The 27,509-nt window shown below is 40.2% G+C and overlaps 1 protein-coding gene across 4 annotated transcripts; it reads right to left on the reverse strand.

The window, feature by feature from the left end:
• Positions 1-22: 22 nt before the first annotated feature.
• b3gnt2b (UDP-GlcNAc:betaGal beta-1,3-N-acetylglucosaminyltransferase 2b) lies at positions 23-27,155 on the reverse strand. Of its 4 annotated transcripts, XM_036126578.1 has the most exons (4): positions 26,931-27,154; positions 13,862-13,950; positions 12,446-12,596; positions 23-3,409 (listed from the first exon to the last, which is right to left on the reverse strand). In XM_036126578.1, the coding sequence occupies exon 4, from the start codon at positions 3,384-3,386 to the stop codon at positions 2,196-2,198; it is 1,191 nt and encodes a 396-aa protein (XP_035982471.1). In that variant the 5' UTR covers positions 3,387-3,409; positions 12,446-12,596; positions 13,862-13,950; positions 26,931-27,154; the 3' UTR covers positions 23-2,195. The 4 variants fall into 4 exon arrangements, with proteins under 4 accessions (XP_035982471.1, XP_035982472.1, XP_021177307.2 ...); XM_036126579.1 differs by lacking the exon at positions 13,862-13,950 and having other exon boundaries at positions 23-3,400; positions 12,447-12,596; XM_021321632.2 differs by lacking the exon at positions 13,862-13,950 and having other exon boundaries at positions 26,931-27,153.
• Between the last annotated feature and the right edge of the window lie 354 nt (positions 27,156-27,509).

Genomic DNA, 27,509 nt, shown 5'->3' on the forward strand with positions numbered 1-27,509 from the left:
TCTGAAGAAAAACAAGTTCTCGTTGATTTTATGTTCACAATTTATTTTTAAATAACAGATCAGCATACAAAAAAATACCTTTATTCAAAATTAAATAATCTGATTAAAAGAAGATGAAACACACTCTTACACATACAATACAAGCAAAGCTCACAGAGATCTGGTGATCATGTTGGACCCTGTGAAGCATTCTGTCTGTGAAAAGTAAAAACAAGATGTTTAGGAGACGCAGAGTCGCCACAATGAAAAACATTTTTTCTTTCCATCATTAAACTGGATAATCTGAGGCTTTCTTTGACCTCGTCACACCCAGTGGTACGATACAGCCCTGGACAGACAGCACTGACATGTGCTGAGGGCGAAAAACGGAGAAAGGAAACCAATGGTGAGCTTTACATGACAAAGTTCCTTCAAGACAAACAACGACGGTGAAATAGGAAGAAGCACAAGTTAAACCAAGACATGATGTAACAGAGCACACCAGGACAGGCGGCAAAACATTATTTTTAAACCAGAGGAAAAAAACAAAACAGAATTTCAGTCACTTAAATTTTTTTTAAAAAGTTTGTGAAGGTAACATGAACACCAAGTAAACATTTCAAGTAGCCACTAACTGTCCAGTGAGTGAATCTACGCAATTATTGGTGAAAAACGAGAGTAAAAAACCGGTGGTTCTAAAAGTGGTGCTGAAATATTGTGAAGAATGAACTGAGTGGCTGTTGATTCTTCTGCCTGTTTTAGTGTTTAATATTTCAAAGCAGATGACAAGAGGCAGGCGGATACCAGGGACTGCTACGTGTTACTGTCTGGACAGAAGAAGAAGAAGAAGTGAAGTTAGAGTCTGAATGGTAGAAGAGAACGAGTCCTACACTAGAGAGACATCAGTGTACATATACAGCATTGACGAGCCTGAGTTCATTACCCTGACCAGCAGGGGGAGCTTCTTTAACGGAGATGGAAAAAACAACAACAACATTCTTCTTTCCAAAAATATTCAAACGTAAAAAAAAACAGAAACAAAACTTAATACCGATGGATTTCTTCCGCCCAGAAATGTGAGCTGTGAGCAGAAGTAAGCGGACACATGATCCTCTACTTTCTATCATGGTTCCTTCTGTCTGCATTACCTAAAGGGATTTTCTCTTCTTTCCACACAGCTAGAATAAGCATCACATAAAGGCAAACACAGCGCTGCTAAAAGGCGAGAGGAGAAGTCAAGCAGCTGAAGGCTGGGAACCACATGCTAACTGCATCTGGACCTTTTTGAAATGAATCATTGACAAAAACCAGCCAGCGTTGTAGCGTTGGCTTTGTTGAGGGATGGAGAGGTGAGCGGCTTGGAGGAAACTCTTTGTCCCACCTGTGCTTTGAAGAATTTGGCTATGAGGCTCCAACGACGCAGTAAAGCAGCATTTTCACAGCAGCTTACAATCAGGCGGGACGTTTTAGCACTGAATCAGAGCAGGTCCTCGTTCCTTATACATGCCACCTTACATCTCACTCTACCCAGAGCCTCTCTTGTAACTCTACAGCCACAGGAACAAATGAAAGCAGAACCTCTCTGCAGCACAGACCACATCAGACACCTGTGAAGTTCTCTGACGCTACCCTTACAAGAAACCCGTTTAAAAGGCAAGCTGAGGAAACGCACGTCTGGAGGCCAAACTGGTTCAGGCCGGGTTGGAGTGTCACGTGGGAATACTTGAGGGAGTTTGATGGGAATAGCAGCACAGTTTTAGCCTCCAGCTAAAATCTCCACAAAGTCTTCACCGGGAAGCCTGAAGAAGCGGGAAGTGACGCGTCTTCACCAACATCGTAGAACATTAATACTTGGAGACCCCAGAAGTCCCAGGGGGGACGCTTCAGGCGTTTCCTCAAATACAGCATAGCGAGCCTCCTTGGTGGAGCTGACACAGTATCTAAGCATTACAAAGCCTATATAAATAGTTGTGATATAAATACCTGTACTCCATTAAAGACATTCACTTTGGTGGAGCTCGGCCAACGAGCGGGACAGCAGAATTAGCCTGAGCAAGTCCAGACAACATGTTAGAACAGCAGACTGAGCGACATCCTGTTCAGGCCGACTCGCTGTAGTCTGAACCTAAAGCTGCCTGCTGTTTAGTCATAACCCTGTTCCAAGAGAAAATGCGTCACTTTGGCTGTGGAATGGCCCACACCCACCAGACCCGTGACTAGCAGCTCAACCCAGGTTTGTTGAGCCAGGACCAGATCTGGATCATCTCCTGCGGCGTCCTCGGGTGAACCAGCATCAAGCTCTTATAGGCGCAGGGGTGAGCGCGGTATTTCTCCTCGATGTTAAAGGTCCGGAAGCCCTTGTGCTTGTCTGGGGCCAGCCCCAGCTTCCGGAGGCACATCCCGGTGTAGACGTCGTCTATGGGATAAAGAGCCACGTGTGGCGAGACGTGGTGCAGGCGGGCGGCGATGTCTCCAGAGTAAAGGTAGCCCCCGCCCCCGGCGTACGGAGGGTACGTACCAGTGTACATGCTCTCTGGGATGAAATACTTCACCTTCTTGTCTCTGTGCGGCCCTGCGTTGGTGATCACGTCGCCCACGAACAGGTCCCTGGCTTTGGGGCCCGACAGGCCCTTGAGGAAGTCCAGGATGCGGTACGTGTTGACAAAGACGTCGTCGTCCCCCTTGAAGATGTAGCGGGCGCCAGAACAGCGGGTCTGGATCCATTCCAAGAAGAGCAGCTCCTTCACAGTCAGGTTGAAGAAGGAGTCCCTAAAGTCCCACAGGATGACGTCTTTGTGCCGCTCGCTCTCGTACTCCACCATCTCAGACAGGTTGGGATGGTGGTCCACGGAGTTCGCGTTTCCAAGGAGGAAGACGGTGACCACCGTCATGTTGGCTACGACGCCGGCCGCTCCCCAGGACTCACGGATGGCCTGGCGCCGGTCGAAATGCGGCGCCAGGGATTTGACGGCGAGGAGCAGGAACGGGGGCTTCTTGCAGATGTGCGGCTGGTCTATGAGAACGGGATAGGAGCGGCAGCGCATGTAGAGCAGGAAGTCCTTGAAGCGAAGCGGTAAAGCGTTGTAGTCTTTAACCTGCGTAGCCACCCTATGGTTGGGCTGGCAGGGGTCAGAGGGTAAACTGGTCTCATTTAACCAGTCGGGCAACTCCGAGCCGCTGAAGTTGGCCGTGAAGATGGGATTGTTGTGAAAGTCCAGGATCTGTTGCTGCAGGTTCCAGTAGGAGGAACTGGGGGTCAGCTTGGTCCAAAAAGGTCCATCGCAGGTGTAGATTTTCTGCCGTCCATTTTTGTCTGTGCTGCTGTTAAGGCAGAGGAGGAAGAAGATGAAGAGGTTGACCATCATCAGCGTCACCATTAGCTTCAGGTTCCAGCGCAGCAGCGCCATGACGGGCCTCCGCCGGACACCGCCTGCAGAGACAGGAACATAATAATCAATCAACAGGTTTGAACTGGAAACGTGGAAGAATTATTCTGTACGCTCAGTATTAAAAAGATGCAGAATCTGGACCGGTACCATTAGGTTTTTGTTCCACTTTGCATGAAAGCTTAAACATTTGACCTAAAAAAAACCCAAAAACAATAAAATAGAAAAGCTAGATGTAGAAATGATCTGAAAATCCTGAAGACAAACTACAGAGAATTCTAATAATTGCCTTTACATAACCTCATCATTGCCATTCACATTTTGCTGTACATTTAGTGATTGGCTGTTATTTTCATGCGGCTACATGGGAACAGACACACGGCCCGCAGTGGCAGCTGGAGATCAGTCGTGGGTTTTTAGACACAAAAACAGACACGCCGCTGTTCCCTCCCGCTCACAGCGTGACTAAGGCTACATTCACTCTGCAGCTCTTGATGCTCAATTCTGTTCATATTATTATTAATTGCAACAGTCATCGTACTTCTGTCTGAACGGTAAAAGACCACAAAGTGAGCTGCATGCACAGATAAGAGAAAGACGTCACAGAGCAGCGTGCTGTTTGCACAAGTTATGGTGACCAATTGTTTCTAGAAGTCAAGAAAGTTTTATTTAAAAAAAAATTAGAAAAAAAATACCCCGGTAATGGCCAGCATTTCTCCTTGTTATTATCAGAAAGCTGGTGAGCAATGGGAGCCGACAATGTTAGCACCACATAGTGAGACGAAGGCAAGAGGAAAGCTGCTAACAGCGTTTTCTGCTGCTGCTGTGAGGACGTGTAGTGAGAGACAGGAGAGGGACGTCAAAGACCGAGAAAATGGGACCTTTCACACTGTGGGCACCTGGAAAAATATCGTATCTGAATTAGTACCGCATATGGAAGTGGCACAGATTGGATTGCTTTGGGGTGAAAAGATCTAAAATCGGGCCGTTCACACTGCCATGAAAAATATCAGATGTGGGTTTCTTTCCCTGCAGTGTGAACGTAGGGATTGAGTGCCAACATCAATGTTACAACTTTACCAGCCGCTCTCTGCCAGGGAAGGAGGGGCAATGTATGTGCTTCACGTGAGCTAAAGGCTTGGCTGCTGAATGCGCTAAAGGATCAGCAAACACATGCACAAATCGGCCGATACCAATACAAGAAAAAACAAAAAAACAAATATCAGCCAAAAATATCTGTTTTCCATAAGACAGATATTGCTGTGGAAATACAAACTAGCCATGAACCTGCAGCAGAAAGACAGTGAGCCCTTCTGACAAGCAACGCTGTTACTGCAACATTCCCCATTGCTGCAGGTATTCCTAATATATGGTGACGCCCTCGTCTTGAGTTAAAATCTTTCTTGAGCGATGCAGAAAGTTTGCATTTTCACCGTCTTTCATGGATTCTCTCTCGGTACTCTAGCTTCCTTCCACAGACCAAGAACAAGCGTGTTACGTTTTTTGGGGGCTGTTCTTAAATTGTGGTCTTGCTGTGTTTGTTTGTTGGCCCTGATGGACTAACGATGCATCGAGGGTGTACCATGCCTCATCCTTCCTAACGCAGGAGCAAGGCATCAGCCCAGTCAAAAAGGTCCAGAGCAGCTGCTGGGCAGAAATATCCAGTTTCTTCTTTAGTGAATATTACTTTAGCAGTTCTGGTGGCCCAGCGGTCTATTATAAAGAGGCCGACTTTAAAGCACTTATCCTCCTTATGGCTTGTATCAGGTTTTCTTCCTAAAAAGACAGCTTGTGTTGGGCGTACAAAAATAAAATCTGTTCATTTCCCATGCTTCACTGCGCCTCCAACAGCTTAGGGATCCATCCTCATTTCCAGGCTGCTCTGCTTTTCATCTTTCTGACCTCATCATCTCTCAAGGGGTTGCCAACATGTACATGTTGCTAAACATAGCGAAGCACAAGGAAGCGGGGCGTAGAGCACCATCTCTCAGAAAGCTCCTCCCTTATTTAAAGAAATCTTTCGTAAGGAAATGAGAGAATATTACTGAGTGAACCAAACTGCATCCATGACTCTTACGTGTCGGTGGACCAATAAGGAGTGAGCTGAACAGGCTCGCCTTGTCCCACATCATATCCATGGATATGTTCAATTGTTAACTGAGTAATGCAGGAAAAAAGTCATCAGATTTGTTTGGAATAATAAAAAAAAATAATAAAAAAAAAATACTACAGCTTTAATAACATTTTTGCATAAGTCAACTCCTAGAGTGCATCAGAACTGATCCAATGGCTTTTTTTGCAGTAAACATTGAAGCTCCTCTGTTCGGTAATCAGACAAGCAGTTAAAACTTAATAGTACATAGAAACTGGCGTTACCCTCTTTCTCAAATAGACTTTAGAGGGGCGGTGTAAACCAAGAGGTAACCCTGTTTTTCTAAACAACAAGTCAATTACCACAATGTCTTTATTTAGCTCTTAGGGCTTCATTATCCTGTCTGATCATCTGGCTCACAAAGCTGTGTTTACATGTATCCCACCTTCCAGACAGAAAGAAGCGTTTGTTTATGCACAACCATAAGCAATCCTCTGTGTGGCAGCTGAGGAGACGGTCATGCGTACATGCACAGACTGCAGGCTGGGTAAAACGGTCTGAGGCAGAACAAAAACCATTCAGTTTTCTAGATATTCATCTTAAAAAACATCACCCAGCCCACGGCATTGAGCAAGAATTATCCATCATCAAGATCTGGCAATAAAGCAGCTGCTGGGAAACAGCAGCGTGAGGTTTTGTTTGCAGCTGAAGACAAAAAAAATAAAAATAAAAATCTGTTCTACATGAAGAAATAACATTTCATGGAAGGAGAGTTGGTTGGGGTCTAGTCTTAATCGAGTAAACCAAGACAAGAGGGAAACATGCAAGCTAAAAATCAACGAATCCAGCCGTATTCTGGTGTGACGGCCTCAGATTTCTAGACTGGGTGAATCTTGCATCCTCACTGTTTTACTGTCCTTCTCCCTGGCAGGGGGCCTCTGATACGCCCGTTTACCTTCTAACAAAGCAAGTGAAAAGAACGAATAGATAATACGGTACTGTGCAAATGTTTTAGGCAGGTGTGAAAATGCTATCAAATAGAATAAGTAAGTAAGTAAGTAAAATTTATTTATATAGCACTTTTCTCAGATAAAAATCACAAAGTGCTTCACAGTAAAATACAAATACAAAAAACAGTATACAGCAATACTAAACAGCATTTTAAAACAAAATGGAAAAACAAAAACAAAAAAAAAAAACAACATACAAACGAAACCATAAAACCCACACGTCTAATTAAAAGCCTGCTTAAATAGAATGCTCCAAAAATACATATTATTAGTGTTCTGTATTTAGAAAATGCAAAATGAGTCAATAAAGCAAATAACATTATCTTTGGTGTTACTAGGCTTCATTTTAAACTCAAAAGTAGTCTTCATGTTAGCGTTGCGGTCAAAAAGCCACACCTCTGAGATGGAAACTTGGCCGAGCGAAAGGCTACGCATGGAAACAGGGACTGAGGTGTGGAGAATGGCTGCAGCAGAAGGACCAGATCTTCCACCGTGTTGGTCCAAGGGTCTGCAGGCAACAGTGATGCATGGTGGAGGTTTCTTGAAAGTTTGGGCTGCATTTCTCTGCTTTAGCTGCCAGGTTTTTCCAAACAACAAAATTTACTGCCATTCCACTTTGTTCTCAAAGTGAAAACACTTTAAATATAAATATATTAAAAAAGGACAAAAATACTCATTACTCAATAGCAGTTTGGATACCACAGTATTATTTGAGTTATTTATGGTTCTCTACTAGGGATGCAATCAAATAATCAACTCATGATTAATTGTCGATTAATGATTTATTGGATTAAAGTTTTTTTTCCATCTGATTAACTGATAAGGTCCTGTTAAAGACCTTCTTTCAGGCACTTTTCAGTGTTGTAGTATGGCCGCCAACCAGAAGAGGGAGCCGCCGCTCATTCTACTGTGGAGCCACACCACAGTAGATTTAAGAAAAATAACACAACAACAACGTGAAGTGGGCAAACAGAGTCAGGTGTGAATTATTTACACTAATGACAAGGATGAAAAATGCACTTTATGAGGTTCTGTTTTTAAATATGAACACCCAGAAAGCTCCTTGAGTTATCACCTAAATATAATTTATTTATTATTGCATGTTTATTGCTTTATGCAATAAACATGATGACAGACTAAGACATGATGCCATGTACACAGCTGTTCACTATTCTGCAGAGAAGAGGACTTTTTTCATGGGGAAGTAGAACCACAAATTATCAGTAATATATGGGCAAGGTATTAAATTACCTGTAATATATCCTGTTTTGATCTCCTAAATGTCCTTGTCGTGTCCATATCTCATTAGAAATCGTATATTTTAGCTTGTCACAACTACATCATCCATGGCGCTTTATTTTCAACGGCTCTTATTTTGGGATACTTCCGCAAGTGAACTTTGACAAAGGATGTTTTCCCGTCTATTCCCTGCCAAAGAGGAGCGTATACATGACTAAACGTGTATACGGTGTCTATTTACACTATGCGACGTATAAACTGTTGCATAGTGTGAATACACGCATATTGTGCTTCTGTTGTACATGTATTAACTGATTAAAATGAAAAGCTAACCGAAGCGTAGGATGCACGTATGCTGCTTTGCTGCGCTTACGCACCGCAATGCGTCCAGTGAGCTTCTTCCTGAACACAGCTCTTTTTCCTGAGGGGGAGAGCTATCCGTCTCTATTGGGAGGACAGAGTAGCTGGACTACACTGCCCTGTTTCTAACATAGGGCCAAAATAAACATAACCTTTATATTGAATTAACTTACTAGGTTTATTGTTGCTAGCTCGTACTCTGAGCACGGGCTGCCTTACATGAATGCACTTCTAGTTTAGACATTACAGTCAGGCAGTCTGGTAGACAGCTCAGGGGTCCTGTTACGGGTCCGTGACACAGTGTACCGTAACATTGAGTGGAGCGGCTTCGTTGCTTACCAAAGTCATACTTGCAAATTTTAACAGATTTGTGCATATTGTACCACATAAAGTCGGTCAGAGAGCACAACAGTAATCACATATAAGGCGCACAGGATTATAAGGAGCGCCATCAATTTATTTATATTTTTAGAAGATTTAAGGATGTTAAGTGCGGCTTATAGTCCAAAAAAAAAATGCAGCAAGCTAATAAGCCTGGGGCGAAACGGTCACAGAAGCTGGCTAATCGTTAAACATTTAAATAACATTTAATCTAAAAAGAAGCACAGTAATGCTAGTAGCTCTACCAACAGGGGATTGGATTGTATAGAATGCTATAATGGGTATGAAAATGGGAACTTCAGCTTGCATTGGTTTCCATACTGGAAAACAAAAGAGGGAAGGTAGATGGAAACACTTTCAGCCTTGTGAAACTGAAGGTATTCCATCAATACCCAATCCAGCGACCAAATCTTTTCAAAGTTCATGAACCAGTTAAACTAATGTGGAGTCATCATAAGTGTTCATACGACGACACTTTTTACTGGTTAAAAAAGGTAATGATTAAAGTCTGACAAAATCAAATGGGAGTGGGATCATCTTCTGTAGCACGGTCCAAATCCTTCCTGCCTGTGTATCAGCCTCCTGGCAACAGCTCTGCACTCATTTGCTCCTGTTGGTTCTCTCCAATCTCCTCTACACGCCTCATCCAGCCCACCTTTCTGCACGGCACCTGTCCACTTAGCTATCTGCTCTCCTTGTGATTTGCACACAAATGAATTATGGTAACATAGGAAAATGATGTGCAATATTTGTTTCGTCGGTATCAAATTACAAACTGGGACAAATGCAAGCTGGCTTTATTCTGGTTCCTCCTTATGTTGTCTTTTCCTGATGGATAATTCAGCCCTCGTACTGAGTGCATCCCACACAGACACAGGGACTTCAGGGAAATGAGTGGGAGGAGGCTGGCTTGTTAACAATACCAAAGCTCCTGGATTAATGACAAGAAGGTTAACATACAAACAACAAGCCGATCTTGGCTAGAAGATACCCACGCAAAAAAGTGGAAAAATAGGAACCTTTGCTCAAAAAAGGCAAATGTAATTTTGAACTTTACTCTTTGTTCCTCTTGCAGTTTAAAATGGCATTTGTTCATTAGCAAGCTCTGCAACAAATACAGCATTGTATGAAGAGGAGCTCTGCATAGATATCAAGTGACCTACTGTACAAGCTGTATGCTGCTTTTTAGGCTTTAATATTTCTGTGTTAGAAATTAAAAAATAAATAAATCCAGAGTTGTTTTAACAGTGCAAAACTATGGAGACCAAATCCAACAGTGATCTGAAAATACATAGTGTGCAAGCGCAGCTTTTAGGGCTCTGGCCCTTTAAGAGCTGCACTCTCAGGCACTGCACGATAAAGAGCACATTCAGATTCAGAGCACACACACATTAGTTTGTTGAGAAAACATATTGGGCTGAAAGTGGCCACAGAAATCTATACAAGCTAATGCTTAATAAAGAGGTAGCAGATGGCGTGGGCATTAAATAGAAACAGACTCTGATACATCGGCTCAGGTCCCCAGAGTTTCAACCACAGGGATTATTGTGAATGGACACCACCTGTAGAAGTGATACTACTGCTTTGAGGTCAGTAGTTCACTTACTGCTCTCTTTAGGGTTTTTGTGATATTATTACTTTATTCACGTTTATTGAACATAAACTGGTCCCCATTATTTAAAACAAAGTACATCCTAAAAGGAACTGTTTCTCAGCTCAAACTGCACATAAATTCATAGCTAAAGCTTCTCAGTAAGACATGCATAGTTGGTACATTACCTGTAGCTAACATATGACCTGTCTTACACCACAGGTGAGCCGTTTACAATAGGCTCAAAAAAGGATCACTTTATCATCTGCACTCGTGTAAAATATAAAAACACATTAGCTTGCATGTACAGCTGGCAACATGCACATCATTATTACAATGATCCCTTCTTACGCCATGACTCAAGCATGTCACTTTGCTCGCCATATCCAATACTTTGTCTGCTAAATAAAAATATGGAAAATTAGCCTCTGATCCCTCCTTAGTTGTAGCATCACTAAACCACCATGTGGCTCTTTCCAAATGTCATAGCTGACTCAATAGCTAAACTTTGGGTATTGTAGTTGAACAGAATGACTGAGTCATCAGCAAATATTAGATGATTAACAAGACGGTGTACGCCATAGAACCAGTCTAGCAAAAAAAAAAAAAAAAGTAGGGCTGGGCGATATGGCTTAAAATTAATGTCTCTCATTTTATTATACCAAATCTCCCTCCTTTTGTTTCACAAAAAGAACATTTTAAAACTTGCTTTCATGTCAAGCATTTCGTCTGAGAGTTGACCTGAATTCTAAATGCAAGCAAATACAAGCTGTGAAACATGCTTGTAAAACAAGATGGCGGCCCTGCTGTTATAAACAATGAAGATAAAACAAAGTGTTTGTTGCTAGTGGTGTTAGACAAAGAGGTAAGAACATGCCTCACTTGTGTAACTTCAAACTAACCTAAAAATAAATAAGTAAATCACTAAATTATAGTGTCTCGTATTAAGTTTCCTCTCTGCAATATTTTGACAATATATTTTCCTAAACATGTATTCAGCATTGCATGCTATTCTCTTCAAGGGAGCTCAATGAGTGACTTAGCAAAATAAAATTTGGATTTTCAAAAATTACATCTTAAAATATTTTTTGTTAATTTGAATGAATTGATTAAATCGATTAATCACCCAATTTTATTTGGAAGCATCCAAAATGTATCTACAAATAGATTTATTCTGGCTGTCAAATTTACTAACAATTTCCATAAAGGACTATACACACTGATCAGTAGTACTTGTGCTTGCTTATAAAACCAAACTGATCATCAGTTGTTATAAACTCCTGAAGTCTTCAAAAACAATGTGTTCAAACTATTTAGTAAATATACTAGGCAAGGCACCTAGTCTATAATTATCCACTCTAGACATCTTCCCAGTTTTGTCTTTCTCTACTGGCACTAAATGAACTGATAACATAGAAGCAGGTAGATTAGCAGGATTTAAAGATCCTGGAAAACACACAGAGTAACACGTGGCTCTGCTGCTCTTTAGTCAACACCCCAAGCTTTATTTACAGGTGGCTTACTTAGAGGTACTTCTTCAGCTTGAATAATCACACCATTGTTGGAACCAGTATGACCAACACTGAACACTGAACTCTTTCCACAATTACCAATTCCTCAGAAATATTTGGCAATTATATGAAAATTGATTAGAAAAATCAACATTCACTGGTTAAATAATTTCACTTTATTAACAGTTTGACCTTTCTCGACATGCTTTATGCCTCGGCTGCTTGTGAAACAGGCGTGTGTCACCAAACCAGAAGCAAAACATTTGAAAGAAACAATCAGAAGGGAATAGAATTAAAGGCATAATCAACTGGTTTGAATTATTTCAGCTCACTTAATTTAAATTCCAGAGAAAATTCATTGGACTGAAGAACGGTCAGTGCGTTTTGGTGTATAATTAACCAAATCAAGTCTACACAAGTGAAGACACTTCACAGTAAATATTGTCTTGGTCATCCGCTAACATTTTTTGATGTAGCTTACATGCCTATTAATAAGGCAAGATGATAATCTGGAACTTCTCAGTTTCCACAGATGATCTATGTGCCATAAGGGGAAGAGGGTACTTGGCAGGATTGTGGCAGTTTTAGCGGATGCATTACTAACTGACCACCGGATGCTGGGAGCGATGTGAATACGGTGATTTAGACCAGACAAAAGGTTCAGTGAGCTGAGGCCTTCCACCTGTATGTGTAACGGGTGTGGGGCACCAGGGAACAATGGCAGGTAAAGACTTGTTTGTCAATGAGCAACGCTGAGCAAACACATGAGCTTTTAATGGAGGCCCACTATTTTTAAATCATCTCCCAAAATTAATGTTTCAGACTTAAATAAAGGAACTTTGAAAACATCTTTTGTTGCCAAGAGAGGCATTAACATGCATGCTAAATGATCTTACCTGTGCAGGTGAGTGGGCCTCTAAAGCTTGCGTTGTCTTGGCATTTAGTCTCAGCTGTCTCACCCCATGCTTAGGTCTGCCCTCTGGGAATAAGAGCCAACGGAGAACAGAGGCTGTAAGGCTGGGGAGGAGGAGATGAGATGGGCTGAACCTAAAAGCAAACAAAGAATAGTGTTTAAGACAGTATCTATATCGAGTTTGAAATTTTAGTATCATGACAACCCCATTACACCTAGAAAAATACTCGACACCATTTTCGTTACTGTGGCGACATTTTTGAAGGCACAGGGTTATTTTGGTTACAGAGCAAAAAATTCATTACTTTCAATATGACCAACCTAACTTTAATTTTCTTATTTAGGGCAAAGCCATTAGGTACAGGACATTTAACAAGAAGGATCATATTTCTCCCACTTTAGCTTTCCTTCATTGGCTTCTTGTTAAATAAAGAATAGAATTTAAAATTCTCCGTCTCACGTATTAATCCCTAAATAATCTTTATTTAAAAAGCTCTATCATATATCAGAGCTCTGATTACCCCGTATGTTCCTAACAGAGCACTTCGCTCTCAGACTGCAGGTCTACTGGTGGTTCCTAGAGTCTCTGAAAGTAGAATGGGAGGCAGATCCTTTAGCTATCAGGCTCCTCTCCTGTGGAACCAACTCCCAGTTTTGGTCCGTGAGGCAGACACCCTGTCTACTTTTAAGACTACTCTTAAAACTTTCCTTTTTGACAAAGCTTCTAGTTAGAGTGGCTCATGTTACCCTGAGCTATCTCTGTAGTTGTGCTGCTATAGGCTTAGGCTGCTGGAGGACATCATGGCCTATTTTTCCCACTCTGCTGAGCTCTCCTACTGTTCTCCAGGTTTGCTACATTTGTTGTCATTTAAACTTGTCAGGATTGCAGGATCAGCCAAACTATGAAAAAAGTGTGACTTAAAGTCTAAAAAAGTACGGTAATCAATTAATTAAAGGAGCTATAAGTAATACTCACACCTTGTGGCTGAAATCGGTACAACAGCATGCCAATCACAACAATCTAATATGCCATTTTTAAACTGTGTGTTGGTGTTCTGAACATGTCTATGGTGTTGTATTCTGTTCCATTTCTGGTCCACTTATCTTACTGGCTTCTATGTTAGCAGGTTGACGCTCTTTTGCCCAGATAAAATAGCAAATGCTGCACTCTGTGGTGGGAACCCTGGGAACTCTCGTATGATTCGCTGATGAATGAACAAGTAAACATGGCCTACACTCTGAACCAAAGTTTTTCTGGACCGTACCTCTAGGTTTGAAAGGAGAAAAACTTGACTCAGACATTGTTGATGGGGAGGACCGATTGTTTATAGGGAATGCTACTTCCATCCCAGGTGACAAGTGAGAATGATTTTGGTTAATTTTACAGTAAGTATCTTACTTATAGCTCCTTTAAGGCAGTGTTTCCCAACCCTGGTCCACAAGTACTCCTGTCCTGGATGTTTTATGTGTCTCCTTGCTGCCACACACCTGAATTAAATGAACAGGTGATTAAGAGGCTTTGAGGCGGTGGAGGTAATTCAATCATTTGAATCAGGTGCACTGCAACAGAGACATATCTAAAACATGAAGGGCAGGGGGACAGGGTTGGGAATAGCGCTGGACAATATATAAAAAAAAAAAAATCATATTGATAAAATAGAAATCATACTGATCGATATTGATAATTATCAAAACATTCAAAAACACATTTTAAGTGCAGCCCTGGCCATTTTATGCTGTTGCTTTTAGATAAAGAACAGACAAACACTGAATTTACTTAGTCATCCTGTCTGTAAAAAGGAGCGCTACCGCAGGTCATTCATTCCTGCTGCCATCAGATTATACAATGCTGCACAATAACTGTAACCACAACAAACTATAACTGTAATAACCTATGTGCAATATCTAATGTGCAATTCTATTTAATATATTGTGCAATAATCCTGAAAGAAGTGACTTCTGCTGCTACCACACCTGAATATGTCAATACACATGTATATAAGTCACCGTAAATGTACATAAGATATACTCTGCCTTATTTCTATTTTGTATGTTTTATTCGTATTTTCTTATCTACTTCTTTTTGATCCACTGTATAAACGAGGACACACTGTAAATACCTGATGCACCTTGTCCTACTTTTGGCACCTTCTTCTGATTACTGAGCAGATGTGACATGTGAATTTCTCCAATGTGAGATCAATAAAGCCTATCTTATCTTTAAACTTAACCTTTTAGTCAATCAACTTTTTACCAAAACTACAAGTTTTAAAAAAAAAAAACACTAGCTCTCTGACTCGTTGTGATTGGTTGGGAGGATGTAATGACCAATACTAACCTACATGATAGGCCAGAGAACAAAAGGAAAGAAAACTGTTCTTTTGACCTTTTTATTAGACCTTTTTTTTCCCCCTATCGCACATCTATTGATTGATATATAATGATACTGAATTATCGTCCGACCCTATTGGGAACCACTGTATTAAAGGATTAAAATTAATATAAACAACTATTGTAATTCCTCAGTTTCCTCTTGAGCAAAATTACCCATTTACAAAGTTACTTGCACCTTTAATTTATGTAGGTAGTGGTACCACAATTATTTTACCTAGGTCAGGAGATGCAGTAATGATTCAAATACCTTAGTACGCAATTTGTTCCATTCCTCTAAAAATGCTGAGTTAACATTACTGTTGACTTGGCCTTGGCCGTTTGGCCAGCTCAGAGTGGAGAGTGCATTTGCTCCCATTGATCATTCATAGTTAACATAATCAGCACTGCCCAGGATGCTCTCTTTGGGTGGAGACACTGCTCTAATCTTCCATCTTAATTGTGGGAAATCAGATTCCTTGCATGCAAGATTAAATCAATATACTGCAGAAGTTCTGCAGAGCCTCTCCATATGTGGATAAACATCCTGATTACTTACCAAAACATGTAGGCGGCAGTAAGATTAAAATCATCAAAACTTTACATATTTAGAAGGCAAGATCCATAATGTGAAACAGGCAATGCCTCGTGACATAGTGCAGGGCGTCTTGGCTGCCTCACTCAAAGGGTTGATTGCTGAAGACGTTTGTACAGTACTCTCTGTGAGGAATTTTGATACGCTCTTTGTGTACATGTTTAGACGCGACATTTCTTCTGAACAACAGTTTGTGTACGTGTTTGCTTTCACTAGAAAATGTTTATCTAATGTTTGAGATCTCCGTTGAGCGAGTTTCCAGTTATCTTGGGTACTTGCCAACATTACGGCAACAAAGGGTCTTTAAGCAACTAGGGGAAGGAAAGGAACAGGAAAAACGAAAGCAAATGCAGTCTCATACTGCTTTCTGTTGTAGGAGTGGTAGCAGATAAGGCGGGCCTGAAAGCAGAACTCTACTTCAGAGGACTCGCCATATCTTTGGCAGAACCTCCACTTTTGCAGTGTGATGATAAAGCATGTCCAACCGGCCACAGGAACCAAACAATTCAACAACACTGACAATTATTGTGAAATGGTTGATCGTGAAGCCAAACGTAAAAAAAAAAAGAAAGTCAACTTAGGTATTTTAGTTAATGCTGTATATTTGTGCACTTAAATTAAACCTAATCAAATCAATTTAAATATCATGAGATGTAAAAATTTACTTTCTTTAAAAAAAAACACCACTACCAGCTCCCCTCTGTCTCTCTGCGTAGCTGGCTAGTGAATGAAGCCACTGGGTGCTGCGTTTCTCTAACCTGACCCTAGCCATATGGACTTCGCTCCGCCCAGCTTCACTCACATACATCTGGGACCTCTCCATAGGAATTGCCTTTTTTGAAGGCTGGGTTCTCTGATGTTCTTTTAATGAAACAATATTAGGTAGATTGGACAACATGGAAGAAATAGCATCAATGTTAACGCTTGCTTCCTCGATGCGAGCCGCCATTGTCTGAATAAAAACAGTCTCACGGTCGCTTCTCCACTACGTCACATCTATGAAACTCCAGCCCTGCGTCCTGATTGGCTGGACAATAAAATTGGTTGGAGAAATCACTCTCTATGGGAGATGTCCCAGATGTATGTGAGTGAAGCTAGGCGGAGCGATATCAATCTGGCTAGGGTCAGGTTAGCGTTTCTCTTGGTAGTGAAGGAAAAGTAGAGACAATGGTCCAGTGTTTCCAACTTAGCGACTGTTGCTGTATTTGAGGACTTTACAGACCCCTCTAGCAACTTTTATTTAAAAAAGTGACTAGAAACCAATATAGTGACTATTCCCTTTATTCACCTTGTTCAATGTGTGTCTCTGATTACTATCTTTTTGGTAAAATTAGATGTACAGTGTGGATTCAGGCAACAAATAAATCATCATGCATTATTTCATAAAGCAACGTTTACTTGTGTTGCATTTCAATCACATTTTAAACCTCCCCCGGTTTGACCCACTGAGCTATATAATACACTGGAGTGCTAATCACCGTCTGTTTGAACGAGTCGCTTTGAAGCCCACAGCCGCCATATTGGTACTCCCTATTTCCCCTCAGTAACTAGGGAAGATGTGCGCTACAGCATCGAATAACGAGGATTTTCTCAAGTTCAGGGGGGACTTAAGACTTTTAAAATGTCAAATGCCAAATAGTTTTATGTTATGTTCTAAAAAATATCAAGTACTGAGAAAGTCATGTGATGAAATATTTTGCATTTAATTCATTTAAATATATATGTTTAACATTTATAAATATATACATAACAATATACAAAAACATATATTTACATATGTGTATACATATATATACATATATACATATACACATACTTATATATACATATATATATTTAATATGAATAACATGTAAAATATTTCAGCACCTAATTTTCTAGTAGTTGATAGTGTTAGTACATCCACTGACTGTAGAATTACCTGTGAAACGTTTTCACACAGCCAGAAAACTGCTTGTTGTTGCAACCAAATCCTATGGGATTCTGTGAGAGTAGGGAGTAGCAAGATGGCGGCCAGTGACTTCAGTTCTTTGGCAAAATCAGCACTCCAGTGTATAATATAGCTCAGTGGTTTGACCACCATGCTTAAAAGAAAAAATCTTAGAGGAAAGCCTAAAATGTAAGCATTTCATTCATACAGACTGCAAAGCAACATGATGTTCCAACCAGGTGAACAAGGGATTAGTTAAAACAACCAGCATTACAAAATGCTGATGGAAGAAACATGCACTCGCCAACAATAACACCTCAATGCACAGAACCTTAAAATAGAAGGGAATTTCTCATTATCAACAAATACTTGTGACTCTGACTCCCCCTCTAAAGGTCATCTTTCCCATTGCTGTGACTCATTTACTTCCACTCAACACAATCTGGACCAAAAACTGATACAGATGATAAACCATGCAAGTCAACACCAGCCACCATATTACACAGGCATTTAAATGTGACAGTAGTGCAAATGCAGTGTACACCTAAGGCTGAATATTATTCAAAATATAATTTTCCAACCCTAGCACAGTTAGTCATAAGAAATACCTGATATTTTAATAAAACATTGAGTAAAAGGGCTCCTAAAACACATTTATTCTTAAGTGCAAGACTGATTTGTTTGATTTTTTTTCCGCCAGAATTGGAAATTGAGAATGTATTAGGGTTGTCATGATTAGGGATGGGTAACTTTCACACCTGGGAATCGATACCGGTTCTTAACGGTTTATATAGTAATAAATGTTACTTTATTAATATAATCTTTTTTTTAAACTTATTTATTTCTCAATATATAAACTTGTTTGGATCTACAAATGAACCTTATTAAACACTTATGGATTTTATTAAACTGCCTGAATCCACAGAACATAAAAAAAAACAAATTTTATCCAAAACATCAGTTATCAGAGGCACAGAGTGAACGAGATGAATAAAAGATTGAATCTGTGTGTGAATACAGTTCAGGGAATTGTTTTAGTGCAACAGTTTCAGAGACGACTACATTAAAAACATATTTTATCCGGCTTTTTAAATCAGACATCTGCAATGAGGGAGCAGAGGCTCCCCTTTCTGCGCTGACTCCAGACGGGTTTCAGGACGAGGCAGCAGCAGCTGTCTGAGGCGCTGTTTGTGGGAACAGCTCACAGCAGCAGTCGCCGCTCTCCCATGACAATAACTGCAGAACGATTGGTGCGTTGACAGAAAGTCATTAATAAGAGAAGAAAGTCTCTTATTCCTCAACCAGGATTTTTCGCTGGTTGCCTTTTTGAAAAAGGTCATTGGATTGGTCTGAAAAGTCGCTAAATAGCGACGCTGGGCTTGCACTTTGCGTCCAAAATTTTGCAGCGAGCGTAATCTGCAGCGCTTTTTGAAAAGTGGAGCCAGACTTTGCCGCTGGTCCAGTAATGCCTTGTTGACTGGATCAGCGGCTACTAACGTCGTTACGCTCTTGCACGTGCAATGCTGCCTTCATGGTCGGCATGGAAAATCGTCTTCCACTTCCACGCCCTCAGTGATACGTTTAGGTACTGAAACATGGTACCGTTTGACTTTATGTGAATCGGTACTCGGCAGTACCGACAGGATTTGGCCTATAAAAGAAGCAAATTCAGTGCCCATCCACAGGCACGATAGTAAAATCTGAAACTTTACAGTACTAAGAAAATTAGTCGATTCTATTTTCGATCCTCGTGGAACATTTTCGAAAGCTTGGGGTTCTTCCTAGTTAAGAGCAAAATAATGAATATGATTAATTGTACTATAAAAATATTAAGGGAATATGATTTCTACTATGATATAACAATATCTTAGCCTTGTTTATTAGGACAAAACCAATAAGTAGAAAATAATTATTTTAGAAAAATATAATTTTGAATAAAAATCTCTTTCCTGCTAGGCAAAACGATAGGCAACACTTGGCGTAACAACCTTTGTAAAAGACAAACAAGCCGTTTAGAAATGCATATTCTGATTTATTGAATATGACTGTACAAACATTCAGGTAAACTTTGATTTATGGCAGCAAGATGCTAGTAAAAGATGACCTGGCAATGCCATTGTTGAAAATTGCAATAGACAGTGGATTTTGGTTACCACTTCCTTATAAAACGTTTCTTTTCAATTATCCACGTCCTCACTGAGCTATATGAGCTCAATCACTACGATCAATACGGCGTGTGGATATAAAGTCGGGTTCACATTGTGCAGAATCTTTTGTCCTGAAAGAAAACCTCTGGCTGTGAGCTCGCACCGTCAGTGTGTGGTTGTTTACAGTGTCGTATACAAACCACTGGTTTAGCTCTCACAACAACAGTCAACAAAAATTAACCATTGTCACAAATGTCCTTGGGGAAATTGCTGAGCCCGACAGCTGATTTTTGTCCCGTCTCGGCCTGACATGAACGCTTCCACCCCGTTCGCCGGCTTTTTCCCCAGACTCCCACTAATGAGAGCATTAACAGCTGTAAGCTGCTCCCCATTCACTGTTGGACCAACATCTCTGGACCAACCTTATAAGACAAATGCAATTTGATACGGTGGAGCACCAATACAAGAAATTACAGATTATTCATGCACCAAACTTAGTCCACAATCTTTATCTTTTGTTTTGTTAACCTACCAGTTTTATGCCCATGTTACACAGGGAAATGCTCAGATTTGTTCGGTATTTGACCTGCCAGTCACCAGTCAGAGCAGTGTAAAGTTTTCTGATTCCAATCTCTCATAGATTGATGCATTACAGTCTTTAAGATGTCAAATCAACAACTGATTTGCAAATTTGCAACAGTGGCACAATATCCACAATTAAACAATGTTTGTTGTTTCCTTTAAATCTTAAGTTCAAGAGAAAATTCAATATTTTGTAATGTGATTACATATCCGCCATTCAAAAACAGATGTTTTTAAAATAAAGAACTTCACATGTCGTGAGTACACAGAATAGCTCTTCCTGTCAAAAAAAACAAGAGGTTTAGATATAAAAATAAATTTTCTACTACATTTTGTAACATGGGCTGCGTCAGTCCAACCGTGTCCAGCTCAGCTGTGATTTTCAGGACACTGCAGGCTTTCCAGTCTTTGTTTTCCTAGCATCTATTAATATTATCTCTGGAGTTTTTGTACATCAACAGTTTCTCTTCTCCAAGATGGGATTAAATAGCTTTAGAAAAAGCTAAAAACGCTCTAAAGCATGGGTTACCAAGTGAAACTGAGAGCTACTTCATCAGTACTGTGTCACATGAAGCGCTACCAGTGCTCACCTTTGAACTAGAAGAGTCCGCGCTCACCAGTAAACATGCTCTTTTTTTAGATATTGTAATTTTTAAAGCTATATAAATGCAAATATGATTACAGAAGAAGAGCAACAGACTAAAATAACACTTTAGCTGCAGCTCGTGGAGGGTCGTGCTAGTTTTAAAACAGGCTTGTGGGCACCACATGTGGACCTTGGGTTAAAAAAAACATGTGATATTGTGAAAAAAAAAAACTGTGGTACAAGTGCAGCTGTAGTAAGAGATCTGGTTTCTGCCACTGCGACTGTCATTGGCCACAGTGATGTTACACATCCTCAGGAACTGAGAACAGGAAGATTGTCTGAGGCGGACACCGGGGAAGAACCCAGACATGGAAACAATAGCGAAACAACCATTTATTGCCCAGAGTCCGTATACATTTTTTACTGCACTTTCAGCAGCAAGGTGCAAATGAAAATGTTGGCTTGCTTTGAAAGCCTGTGAATCCAAGTCTTAATAGCTTTATCAGCTGCTCACATGTGTTAACATGCCAGACATTCATAACTTGTTATTCTGAAGCTGACCTTTCCTCCCAAACTCTGAAAAACGGGCACTTTTGTCAGTCTGCAACCACACAAACACACACGCTACAGATTTATCAACCTCATTTCAACTTCCACAAATAAAGCGGCACAGAGTATCTGACTGCAGCAGAGTGCACAGACACAGAGCTATGCTGCCTTGAGAAAATGTGCCAACAATGAATTACAGGAAGATCCCTACCGATGGAAAATGCAGAAGCTGTGGCCAGGACGTTACATGACATGACAAATGACGCCACAATGGCCTCAAGTTTCCTAGAGAAAATGATAGAACGCTGAAATCCAGCACGTGTTTTAGCCACAAAGACACATGCTCCTTCAGGATGAAGACGCTTCACATTAGATCCATAGTCAGTTTAATGAAAGCTGTTCTGTGGACGACGTTTGAAACTCCTTTACAGTTTGAGTTTAATCAGCATGCATGCTCTTAAGTAAATACACCACCAGACAACATTTCCCCTCCACCCTCCCTGGACTGAGTGAAGGTGGGGTGCAGTTAAATAATAAATGAAAGATAACTGAAAACCACTCAGAAGAGTGGGAATTAAAAAAGCAATATGATGGGTTTTTTTTCAGAGCTGTTCTCGTCAGTAAACCGTGAAACGACTTGCTTCATAGATGCAACACTTCATGAGAACAGGCTGTCTATTAATGGCTGAGAAAAAAAACCCACAAGTTTTGTTGATTCAGTATTTAATTCAGGTGGCACAGTAAATTGTTAAAATATAATCATGTGCCTCCTTTTAAATTCAACATATTGTAAATTTCTTTTGCCCTTGTTATGGAAACATGCTCTTGATATAAGAAAACACTCAGGTTTGGAAGAAAATGGCCACCTATTAATCATTAGTCGAGCGATAAGATCAATCAACTTTAGATGAACTCATTAATCGGTAACTTGCCTGCCTAACCAAACCCCATCATTTGTCAGTTCAACCCAACTTTTGACTCATGATTTCCGACCACTGAACAAATGGAAGGATTAGAAAAATAAAATAAAAAAATAGACCAGGCTCAGTTTGTGCAGGGACCATTTCATGGTTTTACTTTGCTCATCAAATATTGGCTTTTGTAATTTACAAACCCATTAGCTCAAGTAATTGCACCCGGTTGTTGTATTATTGTTTGCCAGTCATTTATTTGTCTGCTGGAACGGTGCAGAGTGAAGGAAAGGGGAGAGAAATGGTCCAAGTTTGAGCTACTTGATATTTCTAAACTGCACCAGCAGTTATTCTGCATCTGAAGCACCAACGTCAAACACCATTCAGTCTGTATTAATAATAAACCTGTCTTTGGCATTTGGGGCAGTGAGGGCTGAGGCAACATTTTATATGAAATACCATGGTTAAAAAAAACACACACACAAACCATTTACAGTTAAAATAATAATAATAATAATAATAATAATAATAATAATAATAATAATAATAATAATAATAATAATAATAATAATAATAATAATAATAATAAACTGAGCATTGCAGTAAATGATTCAGTTCCAGACTTATTGCTCAAGAAAATATATCAGTTCACTAACTAGTAGTAAAAAACTCATAAAACTATGAGTGCATAAACAGCAAAGGATGGGTATCTGTGTTACTGAGAATGTGAAAATAGAACAGACCTAATGAGACTCCCATATAATTGGCAGCACCCATGGGTACCACCAAGACTCCCATTTAAGATGGGTTGAAATTACTGACCTTAAAATTAGGAGAAATTAGTAAAGAGAAAAAGAAATAATCAACATAGAACAAAAGGCAGCCTTTCCTCAGCAGTGTTATACAGTAGAAAAACAAGCCAAACTGCACAGCAGGGTTTCCCCTCACTGTAGTATAAGCCAGGATTTACCTCCACCCCCAGGCTACACACTGGTTCACACAGTAAGATTTTAAAATAGTCGGTGGACTTTCAAAGCCTGACAGACGGCACATGTAACGGTAAAACAATCGTAGCTATAACAGGTTTCTGTACAGTGTGTGGTCTCCAGTCAGACGGCGAGAAAAACACACATGAACAGATTTCACTCAGGATCATTCAGATGATAGATGAGAAATCTAGCGGATCATCTCAAGATTAAACGTGAGTTCAAAGAAAATAAACATGGACGACCAGGAAGAATAATGGCGATAGTTTGTGGAATAATTTTAACGGAGAAAAAACATAAAAAGGTGTTAGTTAAAGGAGTGGAGACGGCGTGAATGGGGGGCTCTGCGTTTGCTGCTCTATGATATGGAGGAGAGTGTTTTTTTTTTTTTTTTTTTAGTTTTCCTGGGTTTCCCTCACCTCGCTTTCTGATTGGCTACAATTAAAACGGGCTGTCTGCTCGTTTGTCCTCAGGGAACACCACACATGCTAGGATATCAGGGCAGGACAATCCAACATGTTGAATATCCCCTAATTGAGGTCGGAGCTGTCCTGATGTTCCACCGAGCGGACCAGATCGCTCTTAACACACCTCAGACGGCAGGAATATCTCTTAAGATTATCCTAAGAGCCACGCCGGTAGTCAGGGCCTGTCGGAAAGGGAAGATCGGGGCAAAAATGGGGCTAATTATCTGTCGTGTGCACCAGCCTTAAGCGTTGTTTATTTATTTTAAATACTTTTTTTACATATACCAGTAACAGCGATACCAAAGATGGTATATAGTAGGGCTGGGCAATATATTGAGATTTTGAACATATCGAGATTATTTTAAAGAGATAAAATGAGACCGTGTCGTTTATATCCAGATGGTCTATGTTGCGGTAGAATTATACTTTTATGTGTTCCAGTAGCTTATTCTTTGGCTGTTTCTCATATTTATCTACAGCTGTTTGTTAAAAAAAATAAATAAATAAATAAATAAAAAAAATACATGTGACTGTGAGACATTTGGGATAAAGCTTTGATTCAGAAACGCCTTTTTGTAATGGCTTTAAGAGACGGAAAACATCTCAAGATAAATACCGTGCATCGGCATTCAGCCTAAAAAAAATATATCGAGATACTATTTTAGGTCCATATTGCCCAACCCTAGGATATAGAAGGGCTGTCAAAATAATAACGCTCCAATCCCCCCTCCTTCGTGACTACGACCACCGGCAGGATTAGCCAGTGCTCACAGCAAAACAAAGCACAGCGCCGAGCAAAATCTAATCTCAAGATAAATGTTCTAAACCCAAAAGGTATTTTTGAGTAGAGCAATATTCTAACGGAGGAAACAGAATTCAGTGAACTATGAGGACTGATCTAAAGCTTCCGTCTTTAACCTGGTTTGTACCAGGACAGACAAGGCCAGGAACAACGTGTCCTCCACCTGGTGTAAAGTGCTCTGGCAAGTCTCAAACTGCACATCTTATCTGCTTGATTCACGCTTTCATGTCCATCTACGTCCACATTGTTTTGTCTATTCAGGGAACAGAACAATACGCACAGCAAACGTAATGTGCAGCAGGACTTTTTAAGACGGGTAAAAATAAAAATAGCTCAATAGCGTTGACTTATATAGATCAGTAGTTGGTTTCCCTCTCCCAATTACACAAGGATGGATCAGTAGCTCGGCTAGTTTTGAGTGACGTCGAGGCATTTTATTTATCCGCTGCCATGGTGAATGGTATTATTAGAGCAACAGTGGCTTTCTCGTTTCATGGACAGTTGCTGTGTGCAATGATTAAATTAAATCTGATGAACTACGATGAAACCAGAACCCCGACATGAAAAACCCTGTGATGTCTTTCCAAGTTCACCCATTACAGTTTTCCTTTAACGAAAAACAACACATTTTTTTCTTGATCCCTAAAAAAGTAAAAATAAATAAATAAAACTGAGATTGGCTTTAGGCAAAATACCACACATAGAAAAAAAGTTCCAGAGTATCTATATCTAAACAGCAGCGATCAGAGCACGACGTTCCCTCCAAGAGGCCTAAGCAACTTTAGAGCGCACAACATTTGTTCACAAATTACTGCTGACAACTAGGGCTGCACCTTCTGTTCAATAGCATTATTGATTTGGGCCATTTACAATTGTGAGAGACTGCTTGGATGCAACACTTGGAGATTATATTTCAAGACAAACACATTAATGGTCTGCATTCAAACAACACATCTGGCCGGTCGGGTGGACTTTCACTCCCCTTGATGTACAAAACTTAACATGACAAAATAATTTAGCTGACATAAACATGGGTAAATCATGATAATGGAAAACAGAAGAATAGGAGTTAACCATAACGGACATGGTCGTCACCATTGAACAGCTATATTCAGAAATCTGGCTTCTGACAGTAAAAACCCTGCCTACTTTTGCTTTGTTCTGTTCACGTAACCAGGTGATTTTAAAAATGAGTCCCCGTCTCTGCTGTGGAGCTGAAAACGCAATCGGCTGGAACTAATCTCTGCGCAGGCTTTTTGCTTTATGAACCTGGATTACCCCTCCCAGCCTATATTGCAATTACTAGTTTGTTTTTAAACATTGTCCAGCAGCTACAGCTTCCAAAGCACTTTATACCCACATGTCAGACTGTACTAAATTGAAATATGAAATACTTGAGTAGAAACTGTATGATCTACAGCATTTCAGAAAATAAAAAGACTTTTCTCAAGAGTCCTGCTACCGTCTAGGTTCCCAGTTCATTGTAGCTTACAAGCTGGGTGAAACAATGAACATGTGCACTTTAGATACAGCTTCAGTGATAAGAGTTAAATATTTCCACAGCTTTTACATATTTGTACTTTCTCCAAAACGACCATGGACAGTTGGCCCAATCCTTTAGATCTACATGGTTTCCAGCTCTGAACTTCTCCAGCTTTGTAAATAAATCAATCAGGTTGTAAATTTAGCATCTGGAGGATTCTCAACATGAACTTTATCCTGCAGGCACAGACGTCTGACTCACTATGGCCCCTTTTACCCATTTGTTTAACGCCAATGTGGTCTTCCATTTCCATTTTACACCAGCAAACAAACCCTTTGGTACGAAACATCCCGGCACGATTTCTTGCCTAACCAAATGCGGCAGAAAACGAAATAAAAATAAATAAATAAATAAATAAATAAATCGATGCAGCTGTAAAAAATAAAAAAAATAAAATAAAAAAAAAGACCTCAAACAACGTGACATAAGAGGCTGACGACCAAGTTATGACTATTACTTAATAGTACTGTTTTTGTTTTGCACCAAGCTGTAAAAAGTGAAATGATGCACAGCAGCAGGTACGTTAACGTACCTGCTGGAAAAGCGTAGTGGTGCAAGGTGGTCCATGACGTCAAATAAGCTTTGAAGAATATATATATATATATATATATATATATATATATATATATATATATATATATATATATATATATATATATATATATATATATATATATATATATATATATATATGAATGTGCGTGTGTGTGTGTGGTTTAAGTCAACTGGTAGAATAAATATAGCGTGGCGAACAGAAGAACCTTTAAAGTGACATTTGTTTTCCCCAATTTCTATCTCATCTAAGTATTCTAGTTTTCTTTCCCCCCTTTTTTGTAATATGGCATCGGCGGTGTTAATATTTCTACCTTGCTCTAGAGCCAGTAACTCGCGCGTAAGGTTAACACCTCCAACTTTGAAAAACAGGTTAGCTAACTGAGAGCGCTGTAACACAGTCGTTTCCACCCTTTTACGAAAACCAGACGAAAGCGGAATAACTCACCAGGTTACCGTCGTCGCTTGTCTGCTAAAAGTCTTGTAAAAAAATGGCGGGGCTTGAATTAATCCATACGTCTCCCCGCTGGCGTTTCTTGCCTTTCTCGTGCCTCCCTGCGCTCTTTGGTCCCCTTTCCGCTTTAATGTAACGGCTGGTAGGAACTACAGCACAACTTCTTCCAGCGGTTTCAAAGGGGGCCGGCCGCGCGCGCGCACCTTCGGGGAGGAGCGCACAGAGGCGCGTGAGCGTTGAAGGTTTATATAGCCCTGGTGAGCAGCTGAAACGAAACACTGTTGTCAAGGTGCTCACACTCACTCGCCACCACAGCGGAGTTTGGTTGCCCCCCCCACTCAAAGTTCAACAACGTCGAGCTCACTCACTGCAAAACAAGCAGAAGTTCCATTAGCTTTATCTCATTATCTCTTCTCTTATACTTTTATTTTATTAAGGGAAACAGCAGCTTGCATTTAAATTTGTTACAGCCATAAATAGATGCAAATCAATTACTAAGAACAATATGAAATTCTTGGAAACTGTTGGTGATTGTCTTTGCAACAAGCATCAGAGGAAGTGCGATTTTATTCT

The sequence above is a fragment of the Fundulus heteroclitus genome, chromosome 22 (genome assembly GCF_011125445.2).
Source record: "Fundulus heteroclitus isolate FHET01 chromosome 22, MU-UCD_Fhet_4.1, whole genome shotgun sequence".
Lineage (NCBI taxonomy): Eukaryota > Metazoa > Chordata > Actinopteri > Cyprinodontiformes > Fundulidae > Fundulus > Fundulus heteroclitus.

Excerpts from the sequence above, each read along its gene's own strand:
- b3gnt2b (XM_036126580.1), bottom strand. The coding sequence starts at position 3,386 with ATGGCGCTGCTGCGCTGGAACCTGAAGCTAATGGTGACGCTGATGATG.